This window comes from Cotesia glomerata, linkage group LG1 (assembly GCF_020080835.1).
Source record: "Cotesia glomerata isolate CgM1 linkage group LG1, MPM_Cglom_v2.3, whole genome shotgun sequence".
Classification (NCBI taxonomy): Eukaryota; Metazoa; Arthropoda; class Insecta; order Hymenoptera; family Braconidae; genus Cotesia; species Cotesia glomerata.
The window spans coordinates 6250307-6265890 of record NC_058158.1 but is presented as its reverse complement, the minus strand read 5'-3'; the positions used below and the strand labels follow the sequence as shown (position 1 = coordinate 6265890).

Sequence of the window (15584 nt, the reverse complement as noted above, 5' to 3'; positions counted from 1 at the left end):
TTTGTAATCAATAAAAAATTTTCCATCATTGAAAATTTTTTGTTACTTATCTTGTATTGGGGAAATTGTTTATTTAAAAATTTTTTAAATCCGTTCGTATTCATATAAAATTGAGATGAAATATATTCGTAACGTGATTGGTCGAATGAATACTGGGTGGCAACTATTTGACGCTAAAAACAAGCGTCAGAGGTCGCACGAAATTGCGCCCTTAGGGCGAGTACTCAACAGCTGTCATAGAAATGCCGTGTATCAACTATAGTACAAAAAAAATTTTCTATTCATATTCAACACGTGCGTGTTTTTGGTGGTTATGTGTGTGAATTTTGTGTTACTAATTGTCTTGTATTTTTCTTTTTAATTGTTAAAATAATTAGAGTTTAAAAAAATTGCAATCATGTCTACTCCAGAAAAAATTTTAAAACGAAAAATGAATAAAAAAATTAAATGTAGAAAAGAAGCATTGGAAAAAAATAAGTTGAGACTTAAAGGTAAGACTAGAAATGATATCCGCGCGACCCATAATCAAATCTTTTGTGCATTCACTTGTTTGATATTTACTAAAATAATGGATACTCCGAAAAATTATTCCCAAAAATAATCCTCTTAATAAAAATATATGAAAGTATTGAAGTTAGTTATAAGTCGAAATTCGCAAAAACCGGGCCACGATTTATCCACGATTTAACCAATTTCAGTCGCGTTAACGGCGATCAACGCGGGTTTCTAAGCTTAAAAACCGATCAGTTTTTCGAATCGATTGGTGAAGCCAACAAAAATGTATCACAAAAAAAAACAATTTTTTAGAATTTTTTTGACGATATCTCACAAATGAATTAACCGAATTAAAACAAAATTAAAGGTATTCTATGCAGTCTTTCTAGAAAAAAAAAAGATTATTTATCAATAACCAAACAATCGGATGTGAAATTTCAAAGATGTGTTGAAAAAATACTTTTTTTAATTTTTTAAAATTAAATCTCTCGAACCATTTAACCGATTTTGACGTTATTGGCGGCGATTGAAGTGGTTTTTTAAGCTTTAAAAATCATCTTGTTGAGTCAAAAACGATCCAGGAATAAGTGTCGGAGTTATGTAAGAAAAAAAAAACATTTTTTCCCTGATATTTTGTTCACGATACCTCACAAACGAATCGACCGATTTTGATCGCGTTGACGGCAATCGACGCAGTTTTTTAAGCTTAAGAGCTGATTAGTTTTTGAAAACGATTGATTCAGCAGATTAAAATTTATTAAAAAAAAAAACATTTTCTGAAAATTTTATTTTCGAGATTACTCAAAATCTATTGGCCCGAATTACTTTAAATATTATAAAATATTTAGGGACAAAGAAACTCTTTCGATTGCTGTCAATCCCGTTTGAATCGGTCGAGCCGTATATATATATATATACATATATATATATATATATTTTTGGAAATTAATTTATAAAAAGATAAAGTTGTTATTTGGAAAAAATTTATCAGAACAAATACTTTAAAAATGAATTCTATTTTGATGAATAAAATACGTATGTATATACTCTGGTTGTATTCAAATTAACCGCGCTCTTTCAATAAATACTCAAGTTTTACATGTAGCGCCTCTTATTACCATGTGCAATGCGAGTGCTGCCTGCTTTAAGTTAACTTTAGATGTAGTCCGCATGAGTGAATGAAACTAACTAAAATACATACAATACATTATATGCTTATGATATATTATTGGGTAGTACTACCATTGTGTCGTTTATGTATATTATAATTACTTTCAGCCAATCACGTTACGAATAGTTTGCAACACATATATTTTCATTATGGAGGGTAGAAGTAAGGTAAAAGCCCCAATAGATGATCACGTACCAGTATATGATCACTCCATGTATTTGTATATCTATATTCACAAATATAGGTATACAAATACATGAAGTGATCATATACTGGTACATGATCATCTATTGGGGCTTTTACCTTACTTCTACCCTCCATAATTTTCATATATTTCATCTTAATTTTATTATAGGATAATTGTTGATTACTTTACTCCAATTGTTAGATATTTTATCAATATTATTTGTTATTTTGCAGAAATGAATGGTGAAAAGAAAGAAAAAGTAAATCTACCAGTCAGTGGTGCTGAAAAAAGGCCAATATCTGAAGAAACTTCTGTTAAAAGTAAGGATTTTTATTTACTTATCATTACCACATGGCTTTCATTGTAGGTTATAAAAAAATGTTCAAGACGACGTAAGCGATTTCTACGTTAATCAAATGTCAATTTTTACTTTATTAGATTTTTATTTAACGTTAATTTTCGTCGATAACAAATCTTTACTTTATATTTTTTGTAATATGTATTGACATTTTTTAATAATTAATATTCGTTACAGAAAAAAAGAAGATGAAGAAAAATAATGATGAAGCCAACGATGATGCGCCAGTTGAAGTTTCAAGTAAACAGAAAAAACTAATTAGAGTTACAAATGGTAACAATTCTGATTCAAAAGATCACGATGATGACAATCTTAATGACAATGAAAATAGTAGTGATAATGAAGACAATCAGACAAATGATGATTCGAATTCAAAAAATCATAATAATGATGAAGGAGATGAAAGTAATGAAGAAGACGATGATGATGATGATGATAATGATCAGGCAACCACAAACTGTAAGATAGATGTTAAATTTTTTTTTTTTAATTAGTAGTAAATAAATTAATTTATTTACTTATTCCTCAAATTACAGTACCTGGTTCTTCAGTTGGTTTCGAAGTATCAATGGACAGATCGTTTGATTCCCTAAAAGATAAAGTTTGTGAAAATACTCTTAGAGCTATAAAAGATATGGGCTTTGAAAATATGACCGAAATCCAAGCCAAAGCAATCCCTCCATTGCTTGAAGGTCGCGATCTTGTCGGTGCTGCTAAAACTGGCTCTGGAAAAACTCTGGCATTTCTTGTTCCCGCTGTTGAACTTATATATAAATTACAATTCATGCCACGAAGAGGTTTGTATAGCTTTTAAATTATTATGATAATCAGGAGTCATTTGTATTAATTATTTTTATTAATTTAGGCACTGGATGCGTTATTATTTCACCGACACGTGAGCTGGCAATGCAAACATTTGAAGTTCTGAAAGAGCTGATGAAGTATCATCACCATACTTATGGTTTACTGATGGGTGGTACTAGTAGGCAAGCCGAAGCGCAAAAACTTTCTAAAGGGATAAATATTTTGGTAGTCACGCCCGGTAGATTAATAGATCATCTTCAAAACACTCCTGATTTTCTTTATAAAAACCTGCAGTGTCTTGTTATTGATGAAGCTGATCGTATTCTTGATATTGGTTTTGAGGAAGATCTCAGACAAATTATCAATTTATTGCCAAGTAAGTTTTGATTTTTGCCAAAAAAAAAAATCACAAGTTTATCATTAAATTTATTAAGCGTATAGTTTTTATTTATAAAATATTTAAATTTAAATTAATTGTTACAGAAAGAAGACAAACAATGTTATTCAGCGCAACTCAAACAAAAAAAACAGAGGCACTAACAGCCTTGGCATTAAAAAAAGAACCGATATACATTGGTGTGGATGACGACAAAGATCAAGCGACTGTTGATGGTTTAGAGCAAGGTTATGTTTTATGTCCCAGTGAAAGAAGATTTCTTTTGCTATTTACATTCCTGAAAAAAAACCGCACGAAGAAAATAATGGTCTTTTTTAGCTCTTGTATGTCGGTTAAATATCACAATGAATTATTAAACTATATTGATTTACCCGTAATGTGTATTCACGGAAAACAAAAGCAAACGAAACGTACGGCTACGTTTTACCAATTTAGTAATGCATCGGAAGGAATCCTTTTATGTACTGACGTTGCTGCAAGAGGTCTTGATATTCCTGCAGTTGATTGGATCGTTCAGTACGATCCTCCAGATGACCCTAAGGTAATTTATTCAACAATAAAATTTAACTGACAGTAGAAAAAAAATTTTAATATTAATAAATTATTAATAATTCTAGGAATATATCCATCGAGTTGGTCGTACAGCGCGTGGTGAAGGCAGCAGTGGTCGTGCTCTCTTAATTCTTCGTCCCGAAGAACTCGGCTTTCTTCGTTACCTCAAAAAGGCCCGTGTCACCGTAAACGAATTCGATTTCTCGTGGAATAAAATCGCAAATATCCAGCTCCAAGTAAGTGATAAATATAATTTTATTATTATTATTATTATTATTTAAATAATTAAATTATTACTTAATTTATATTCAAAACACAAATGCGTGTCTATGAATACTAAGTGCACAGATAATTTATTAACAAGCGCAGTAAATCATACCAAGCCCGCCAACGCGTTATTACTTCAGTCACAAGTATAACGATTCTTGTTGCAATATAATAATTATTTTAGCCCATATATTTTTAAAATAATGGATCTTTTTATTTTATTTATTATACTCCAAGTAAAGTTATAGTTATTAGCACACAACAATAACTTACTTTTTAAGTACTCACAACATGAGATAAATTAATTGGCATTAAAAATTTCTTCATATACCTACTTAATTGAGTAATCAATATATTCAATTAGGCATTCGTCATTGTCAGGCAATACTAAATGGACAAGACAATAGCTCAATGCTACGCATTCCCTTGATCACTAATTCATAACACACACTTAAACAAATAAAATAAAAAATGTTAAGAAACTGCGTCGAGCTAAGTATTTATCCTTGAAATCAACGCGAATAGAGTGTACTTATATATTCACATGTGTCTTACTTTATATATCTAAATTCTTCGCATTACTCAGGAAGCTCGTTAATGCAACAGCAGCAGCTGGATAATAAACATAAACTTTAATAATGTCTAATCTAATGTGACAGTTTGTCGCAATCCTTGAATTCAGTTTCAGTAAATATATAAACTCAAAGACATTTAGAATTCAAGTATAGATAAATTTATTAGATAAGTAGTCCGTTGAAAAATACTAAAAAATTACAGATAACATATTTTTGTTACTTTTAACTGTGTCTTCAATTTGGTTATTATATACTTGTTTCCGCTATTACTCCGGTACTTTCTTGAATTTCTACTACCAGTTAAGATAAAGGAGAACAAACAGATTGTCTATTTCCAGTTTCGATATCACATAAATTATTATTGTAATTATATATTCACATGTAATGGATTGATAGTATACATATATACACCGCATACTTGTTTTCTTCTTGAATAGTAATAACCAAGTGTTTATTTCCATTCTACGGAAATGTTTCAAGATGAACAGTTTCTGATAATACTTTATCTTAATGATGCATTTGTATTTTTGTACGGCGTATATGGTTTGATGAAGTAATAAAATCCATAGTGGTGAACGAGAGACGTAATGACTTGATTTTTGCAAGTTAACAATGCTGTAAAAATTTTACACTAATGGAAATGTGTAAAATTTACCGTAATAAGCTAGTAAAAATTCTGTTTTTATTTTACAATTTTTAATTGTCAACTTTTAAAGGTAATTTCATTAAATATTTACTAAAAAATATTTAAGAAAGTTAGATAATTAAAGAACTAGCAATCTTGCAGTCACTATATGACTGCCGTGACTTGTGAACTATAAATAAATAAAATATTGCTTTATTAAATAATGACTTTTGTTAAATTGCATTGTACTTTTTTAACTATTAATGTTTTCAAAGATATAAGCTCATACCGATGTTATAATCATCAAGAGCTTTCATTTGAGTATCCACATGCATTTTTTATATATTTTTCATATATACATATATATAATATATATAAATATATAAAATATATGAAAAATTGATGTGGGTACTCAAAGGAAAGGTCTTGATGAGTCTAATATCGAGATGAGATTATATTTTCAAAAATATCATTAGTTGACAAGATAGCAAAGTCAGTTTTTAATTATTGACAATTTTTAAGATATAAGCTCATCCCGATGTTACACTCATCAAGAGCTTTCATTTGAGTACCCATATGCTTTTTTGATATATTTTTCATATATACATATAGATATAATATATATATAAATATATGAAAAATTGATGTGGGTACTCAAATGAAAGCTTTCGATGTATGTAATGTCGGGATGAGCTTATATATTTAAAAATGTCAATAGTTCACGAGATACAAGGTCATTTCTTAATTATGTATCTATAGATAGAGCATTTGCGAATGTAGCCTAAATACTTATCATAAATTAACTATTGGTGATAATGATATGAAACCATGAAAAGGCACAACTCCAGGTCAAGACTTTTCTAACGATACCAAATTTAACCATAAAACTCATTTTATCATATAAATACACTGGTCACAAAATTTTGCTTATTCTCTTAATAATATAGATTATTTAAAATGCAGAAAGAGTAAATGTAAAAAGTTTGAGACCGTTGAATGAGTGAGATTATTTAATACATGAAGTATATATACAAATGAACAAGTAAATTCATTGCCAACGAAGAGTTAGTTGACCTTATTAACCAGTGGTGTCTAATTGATAGCAGCAGCCATGAGGATGCGTTAATTACGGTTTAAAGAGAGAGTAACTAAGTAATGAGTGAATCGATTCTTTCATTGGATAAATATGCACTTATAGCTGGAGTTTCTGGTGGCACGTGGATTGTATAATACGTAAGTTAACTTAAATAAATACTAGTGAATTAAAAGGAGTCTTAAAAGGCACGTGTTGTTACAGTAATCAATTAAAACTATTTTTATATTTTTTCTCCTATACTCGCCTTACATTGAATAGAATTGGGAACATGTGGGGCCAAAAAATTAAGTCAAACATTGCGGTGAAATTTAATCCACATGTTGATAAAAGATTTATTTGTACAGTATGTTTAAATTAGTATAAATATAATGTAATCGTAAATCTTTAAATGAAATAAAGTTAAAAAATAAGAAAAAAGATAAATAATAAAACAATGTTGATAAGTAGCAGTAGTACTTTATACAGTAGTCCATTACTAATGAGAACAGTATCGATTACTAGAGAGATAAAAACTATCCATGTTGCATATAATTATGAAGATCATTATACCAGAGTGAATAATCTTTAATGCAATCAAAACATACCATCATATATTTAAACTCAGTATATAATGCCAAAAGCAATCACGACGGACAGATAGATCTCACTACTGATGTAGTAATGATTCAACGATCAAGTGCTGAAATTTATACACATGCAATAGCAGTCAACTCTATTATTTTTTATGTACTATCGATTTAGATAAAATGAGAACAAGTAAATCTTGTGTTATGTTTTAAGATTGGAGTATTTTTATTTTATTTATTTTTATTTTTAAACAGTACACTGAACCCAACAGCAAGGCCATTTAGTGGGTTCCATTAGAAAAAAAATAAGTTACATAATTTTTGAAAATAGTGCTTAAATGTAATAGTAATAGTCATAAGTCCACATTTGTTGATACTAGTAAATACATACATAAATAAATAAATTGCTCTGACTCAGCCTCTATTTAGTAAACATATTATCGAGAAACAAATAACATTATTTATCTCATAAACATCAGTGTTGTTATCATTATTATAAAATTTGTCAAAGGCATAGATTAAACAATATATAGGAGCAGAGATAGAACTAATTAAGGCCAAATTGTTCTTGCCAGGAGCGTATACAATTAAATTTTAGATCACAAACTGACAACCCATATCTATTCACAAAACACAGGGAATTAAAATCACCAAGCACAATAAGATGACGATGATCTTGTAGAAACATCTCTAAATCCTCGAAGAATTCTTCAAATTGTTGGAGACTGATAACTGGAGCAATATATACGACTAGAAGCAGAAGTGATGAGACTTCAGATGAAGTGGTTTTAAGACAAGCAGCATCCACATCCTTATATTTGTCAGTGAAATGATTAATAATGGCTTGAGTTGCAAGGAGGTCAGTGTTGACTGCTAGTAGAGCTCCACCACTTCTGGACTTAGTTTTTTTTTTTTTTTTTTTCTCAGTGTTTATTAGCTCGAAATACTTTAAAGTTATGAAAGTCCATGAATTCAGAAGAAGATTTGTCTGGATTAAACCACGTTTCCGCAAGAGCAATCATATCCGAAATTCGTAGTGATTAGACGTCCATAATTGCAACAAACTTTGTATTTATACCCCTGGCATTATGATAATAAATAGAGACGCCTGCGTGTCTCCACTATTTTTGAGACACCATTCCTTGTGACCAACCTAATGTTCTCCTCTCCCTGAGACTTGCGATGGTTTAATTCCTTTTTCAGGTCTGCAAACTTCTGCCTCTGCAACGCAGTCCAGTCCCTTTGGATCTGGAGGTTGGCAAGCCCCTGATTGCATTTTAACCAGCGTTCTAGTAAGTGAGATGATGGGTTAAATAAGTGAAGATAAGAGATGAAGAATGAGAATTTGAGAAGATTCGACGAGAGTATGGCGCCCACACGGTATGCCCAATAATTCACTGGAGAGTATCTATGCACTGGATAATATAACTATCAGAGTATGGAAAGAAGAAAGAAAGAAAGAAAGAAAGAGCAGAACTCCCACTACTGGACTTAATGCACCAGATTCACTCTAGAATCAACACGCATGATGCGTCCGACGTATGAAGACGATACGAATGAAGTAAAGTCGAGTTAAGTCTGATCTGAGCCTGAGCCTGAGCCGGAGGATCGGATTATATTGCCTCAGTGATCGCACATGAAGATCCGTTCATGATCCACTTCTCGTTCCTTCGATTTCTTCTTTTTTAACCAACGCTATGTATATTCCGTAGTCTGTTGATTATGTATGTATTAATCTGTGTGAGAATGTACATGTACCAATACAATGAAATTGGTACCCGCAAGCTACCGGTTCCACTGGATCTACCTCCCTTTATTTTATTTTTTGTTTTTTTTATTTGGTCGCTCTCGGCGAAAGGCCAATTTATGAATTGCGCGATATGCTGCACAACTGATGCTAATCTAAGCCGAGATAGCTAAGAATATTTATGCGTTTTCACGACATATATCTCACAAATATCCCGGTCAACTTTGTCAGGGTACTTGCCTAACTGTTAATCCCATTTCTTCTGTCGCCTCTTTCTTATTCTTATTTTTATTCTTATCCGTCTTGCTTGTCACATTTATTTATTTTTGCATGGAATTTTACCATCTAATAGCTTCAGTCAATATTATAAATATATTTTAAGGTTTTAAGTAATCAATTTGTAGTCAAATTAATGTCTGCTGTCTAAAAATTCTTAAATTAAAACTACAACTACCTATATAATTATTCAATGTTTAAATATATTAAGTATATTAATTCAGAATTCGGGTTATTTAAAATAATTGTTTTTGACAGGTTTTAAATGACCACTAGTGACATAAATAATTGCTATAATTATCATAGTAATTGTAATAGTTATTATCCATCAGTAAAGCAATCACAATAATTTGTTTAAATGAAACTATTACTTTGTACAAAGTTTTTATTTAACTTTAATGATAAACATATAAATTTCAATGACGTGGTTAATGGTTAATATTTATATTGATAATATGATTTAGAAAGTTTTGCGATTTTCTTGCGTGAAAGTTTTCTATTTAATAGTTTAAGAGAGTAGAGTAGGATACACATTACTTTAAAATTTAAACTGCTGAATATTTTTAGCATAATAAATTTATTTATTTTTGTTTATGTAGAAAAAAAAAAAAAAATTATTTCTGTTATTATTATCGAGATTATCTCAAGGATGTAACAGCCTACGTGAGAATGTATGAATTGTAATTCGTGAATAAATTAGTAACATTGTAACCGATTAAAACACTTGATAAATCTAGTTTAGTCTCAATAACAATTCATTAGTTTTTTTTTTATAATCACTAAGTGTTATTGAATCGAGTGTTGTATCGTGGAAAATTTATTAATGTAAATATTACAGTATCATTATCTTTTTACCTACTTATGAGAAGAATTATTATATGGTGATAACAGTTTTGTCTGATTTATATTTCAATCGTGTAACTTAACGACTTGATAGCTGTAAAAGAGCAACCGCATAGTGTGTACGCATTTGGATTTCGAATTACTTCCGTGTTGAGATTCATCATCTACTGAATTCATTTACAGGAATACCAACAATTCTTTTGAAGAATGTAATGTAATGCTTTTATTTTAAGTTGTAGGACTATGTCGCCTAACAACCATAAAGTTTCTATTAAATTTTTACAGAATGCACTTAGATGTACTATTAATAATAGTAAAGTCAATAGTAGAAAAAAAAAATTTTTTTAATTTGGTCTCTTAATATCCGATTGCTCTGTTTTTTGTATCAGATTTTTAATAATAATAATAATAATAATAATAATAATAATAATGAATGAATGAATGAATGAATGAATGATTTATTTATTATTTAGCATCAGCTATTTACAACAATTTTAAAAATATACAACGTAATACTTTGGTATAAAAATTACAATTTATACAAATAATCAATTTTATCCTTAATATACAGTTTTAATTTTATTTTAAAATATTTTTAAACGATTTTCTTTTAATAATTCGTCCGGTAAAGAATAATAATAATAATAATAATTTATTGTTTAGCAACAGCTACTTTAAAAATCTTTTTACAATATTTTTACATCAATTTGTATACATTGATATTTTATTTAATTTACCTTCGTCAAACTTAAAATTTTTTTTTTATAAATTCTTTTAACAATCTTTTAAAAATAAACAATTTATAATAATAATAATAATTTTATTTCTATTTCAGTTGGAACAAATAATAGGAAAAAATTATCATCTGAATTCTTCAGCGAAAGAAGCATTTAAATCGTACCTTAGAGCTTACGATTCACATCATCTTAAACAGATATTCGACATAGAAACACTGGATGTCGGCCAAGTTGCCAAATCATTTGGATTTACCACACCGCCTAAAGTTGATTTAAGTATCCTTTTTAAATAATGCTTAAGCATAATGACAAACTCGCTGTGCACTGTTCATTTTAACAAATAGCGATTGATAGTAGTGCCAAAAAATTTGTCACAAACCATGAAATAATCTTACAATTATCCACATTATTATTTATTTATTCATTTAATTTATTATTATAATTTAAACAACAATCTAGACGCCCATTAACACATTAATCTACAGATTTTTATTTATTGTTTGCATGATTTCATCGCGATAAAATTGTCCCATTTGTTTAACAGATTTATTAGCAATTTTTTATGTGGGCATTTATAAATTTATAAATTTGGAAATTCTCATCATGAACCTGTCCAAATAATTTAAAAAAAATTTTATCTTACTTTTATTATACTTTCATTATTTTTCCTTAACCGTTTCACTTTAGAAGTGGGAGTCAGTAAAGCATCAAGACCACGGAACCGACTTGGTGGCGGTGGATATGGATATCTGAATAATATGAACAATTCTAAAGGCGGACGAGAAGTACAAAAGACTAAAATATACCGTCAAGTAGGAAACAAAAATAAGAATTCACAGAAATTCTCAAAATAATAATAATAATAAATTTTATTAAAATAATAAAATAAAATAAATATAAATAAAAAAATTTTTATAACTAGTTTATTTTTAATTCAAATGAAATAATATTTTTCATTACTTATAAAATTGTAATTACTGTGTGTTTATTTTTTAAACATTTTCCACCATACAATTATAGAAATTTAAATATTAATTACACGTATAATATCTTATCTTAAAGTACAGTACGGAAATTGAAAGTTGTAAGTGAAGAATCTGTAGCTAAAGTGACTGTCAAGCACCCACGCGGCTCAATCAGATACGATCAGAGTTCTAAGGAAATGTCTTTACTTCGTTTCGAGATTATATATATGTATATATGTATTATTGTTATTATTATTTATATTGTATATGTATATGTACAATAACAAGTACTGTGAAAGTAAAAGAGAGTGTCGTTTAGGAAAATAGGCATATAATTTATAACTTATGCCTGATGTAGTCGCGCCCACGTGGTTTTACTGCCAGCCATCTACGGTCATAGAATGTGACGTCAACGTAACTTCACATTAACCAATATGTGTGTAGGCGCCGGACGGGGCATAGAAGGTAACGCCCGTGGGATATTACCGAGGCGGTTCTCAAGGATCAACCAGGCTCAATCGATGCCCACATGCATCTACTGAACTAAACTAAACTATATTCTCTACATCAATGCGAATTATATATCATATAAGTGATATATACACGCATATTATACGTGCGATTTAGAGCGAAGCTATATTACATTACATGTACTTACTTACATATATACACCTACCATACTCTTTTTATTCTTATAATATAATGTTATGATCATCAAAGACACCCAAGGTAAAGCCAGAAGCCTGAACCACAACAACTACGACGTTTTATTGCGTACATGATATTCTAATCATGTCAGAATATTCTAATGAAATTTGCTACCGATTTTATTTATTATCACCAGCACTGATAATATTTATCTGGCGCCAATTCTTGACATTTATTACTTTTGAATGCTTAATTACATATTTATTTATATACAACGATCATATATTAAATAACTGAATTGTTTCCGGTAATAATTAGCGAAAGTTATCTCGGGATTATTTTATGACAGTATCTTAAGGATTTGATAATCTATCGACTCTTTATGGGGGATAATAGTCTCTCCTTCGATTTAATTGTCGTACTTGATTGGATATTCTTGTTTTTCTTACATAATATAAGCTTTAAATTACTATAAATAAATGTATGAATACCGAGACTAGGTTTGACGTTGGCATTTAGCTGCGCATGGAATGTGGAAAGAAAAATAATCAGCAATTTTTAATTCAATGGAATGGGTATGCAAAATATTTAACTGATCATGATTATTGTTACGGTTTAAAATAATAATTGTCTGATTATTCATTTTCCGTATAGTAATCCATAAATTGTAAGATGATGACAGTAATGCAAGGGATGATGCGGTCGGTGATCTCAACTAACCATTATTCATAATATCTTTCTGGTGATGACGGTAGAAATAAAGATAGGATTGCATAATTATTATTTTATGAGTCGTCGTTTAGAGGAAAATGTTTAATAGTATATCACTTTTCTCTTTGCGACTAAGAATAAGATAATATAATATAAGTGCTGAGACATAAACACGTGCATTAAAACGAACTGCAACTTAAAATGCTAATCAAAAGATAATATTTAAATTTTATATTAAAAATTTAAATTGATATTTTTTTAATCTATCATTTATTTTATTTATTTGTGATTGTGGATAAATATGCATTGATAAAATGAATCATTTATACATTAATCATTCATCTCTGTCATTTGTGATTATTATTATTATTATTATTATTATTATTATTATTATTATTATTATTATTTTTTTTTTTTTTAATAAGAAATGTTAGTCGCGGTCGATTACTCAAAATGATGAAATAAAACAAATATAATGTAAAGTAATGATGAGTTTGTAATATATATGTGAAGATACGGGATGTATACTATGAATATAAACGGTAATATCTAATAATAAAATTAACGCGATAGAGCAAAGTCATTGAGGTCATACCATGTACAGAGACACAAGAATCATGAACATCAAGATGTTAAGTAAAACTGGATTGGCCGGATGTTACTTTAAGGTACTTGCTTGTAAGCATTACATACTGCTACTTACAACAGTAGATAGATATGTAGAAAACACGTCTTTTAATGAATCTTATCTTAGCAAAGTGTGTATGTACACTTTACCATAACGGAAAATTGTCATTTCTCAAAAAGTTCCTCGGGAACAAACAGTATACAGCTAACAGTTTAGACAGATTTCTCAGGATAATATTCATTTGATAAATTATAAAAAATAAACGACGTAGATACCTAACTACATCGGGAACTTTTACGACTACGGCAAGTGCCCACGCATATCTCGTAAGCTCTTATTATATTGAGTTTTCAATAGCTGTAAAAGGTAAAATCTTGACTAGATTGCTGATGCCGAGTGGAGTTAGTCTTCCAGCATTGCTTTGATACACAGCATCAATTCCAATTTAAGTATCACGATAAATATGCCACTGAATCTGGAAATCCGAGTAATTCATTTTCCTTTCGCTCTCTACAACATCAAGCATCATTTAAATCATTCACTCAGACAGTCAGTCAATTCTTAAATTATTATTGTGTGGATTATATGGTTACAATTGCTTTCCGGTGATTTAACTCTGACCAGTGACTGACCATCAATATTCAGCGATTGATATAATCCGGAAAATTACTTAATCTTTTTTTCTTCTCCATACGTTGTTATTCCTCATGGTAATTGTACAGCTAATATGTATTTATACATATATACATAAATTTACTCTCGATGTAATTTAATCGAGTGTGCATTAGATGTAAAAATGGCAAATTCCATAGCTTGTTGACCGACTTGACGTTGTCTTAGTCTCCGGTTGTTAGATCAGTTCAATATATACACATATACTCGTTGATACGCTGATTGTACTTATTTGTGCACCCTCAGATGTAGACCTGACGGGCTTTAACAAAATTGTGTATTAAAGATTTGTTGCATTTCTATACAACATAAGTACATATATATATTCATATGTACATAAATATATATTGGTATATATTTATGAGTAGGTTGACTTTATGAATAATACATTTTGAAATATATCACACTGTGATTATGATGAGGTACTACACAACAGTGCGTTAAGTAATGTATTCAAGAATAATCAAGGACTCTGGCATTTAGATTTTATTCTCCACAAGAAAAACTTACGGGCGTCGGCCCAATGAGTTCTACCTGTTCTGACAAATCATCCTTTTGCTTTTTCTTCATCATCACCATTACAATTATAATAAAAATAATACTTGTTATTATTATTGTATTAATCATCTTAAGAATTCTTCTCCTTTTTCTTGTTTTCTTATTTTTATTTTAGCTTCAACTCTAGAACATAAGAATAATTTATTATGCAGAAAGAAAAGTACTTGTAGTTAAAAGCGCATTGCGTTGTTGATGTAATATTAATAATGTTAATAATAAATTCTATAGTTAGTTACAAAAATATTGAATGGCATATTATATAGCGATATGAAAAGTAGTAGTTGTCATGACATCGTCTCGTAGATAAACGCGACCACTTTTATGGTGTTATAAAGGCTACATAATAAAATTACACGGATATCAATTATCATAATTTTTTTTTAATTTTTTATGTTCCTGCGTTGACGTTCATCCAAAATGTTAAATTATAATTGCATCAGATACTTACAATTTACCCTAGATTTTACGGGTTATGCAATTCTATCGACATCATATATTTTCTATGCATGTATATAATAATAATAATAATAATAATAATAATACCAGTGGTGTAAAATTATGAAATAAAGTACTTTCACGTTATCTTTTGAGATGTTTCTCCGACACGCATAAAACTAAGCGTAATGTTACTACAGGTGGAGTCTGCAAGATGTTATGTAGGAGGAAACGAAACATCGTGTATCGGTATAGATTTGGGTCATCCAAA

General features: G+C 29.4%; 1 protein-coding gene across 1 annotated transcript; it reads left to right on the top strand.

Moving 5' to 3' along the window:
* Window positions 1–382: 382 nt before the first annotated feature.
* LOC123262359 (ATP-dependent RNA helicase HAS1) lies at window positions 383–11608 on the top strand. The gene is made up of 9 exons (XM_044724526.1): window positions 383–491; window positions 2087–2173; window positions 2389–2670; window positions 2748–3008; window positions 3077–3391; window positions 3499–3953; window positions 4030–4200; window positions 10795–10972; window positions 11384–11608. Exons 1-9 carry the CDS (start codon window positions 398–400, stop codon window positions 11548–11550), a joined length of 2010 nt encoding a protein of 669 aa, XP_044580461.1. The 5' UTR covers window positions 383–397; the 3' UTR covers window positions 11551–11608.
* Window positions 11609–15584: the final 3976 nt, after the last annotated feature.

Excerpts from the sequence above, each read along its gene's own strand:
- LOC123262359 (XM_044724526.1), top strand. The coding sequence starts at position 398 with ATGTCTACTCCAGAAAAAATTTTAAAACGAAAAATGAATAAAAAAATT. Across the intron at positions 2,174-2,388 it reads TGAAGAAACTTCTGTTAAAA|AAAAAAAGAAGATGAAGAAA; the intron begins GTAAGGATTTTT and ends TATTCGTTACAG. Across the intron at positions 4,201-10,794 it reads TCGCAAATATCCAGCTCCAA|TTGGAACAAATAATAGGAAA; the intron begins GTAAGTGATAAA and ends TTTCTATTTCAG.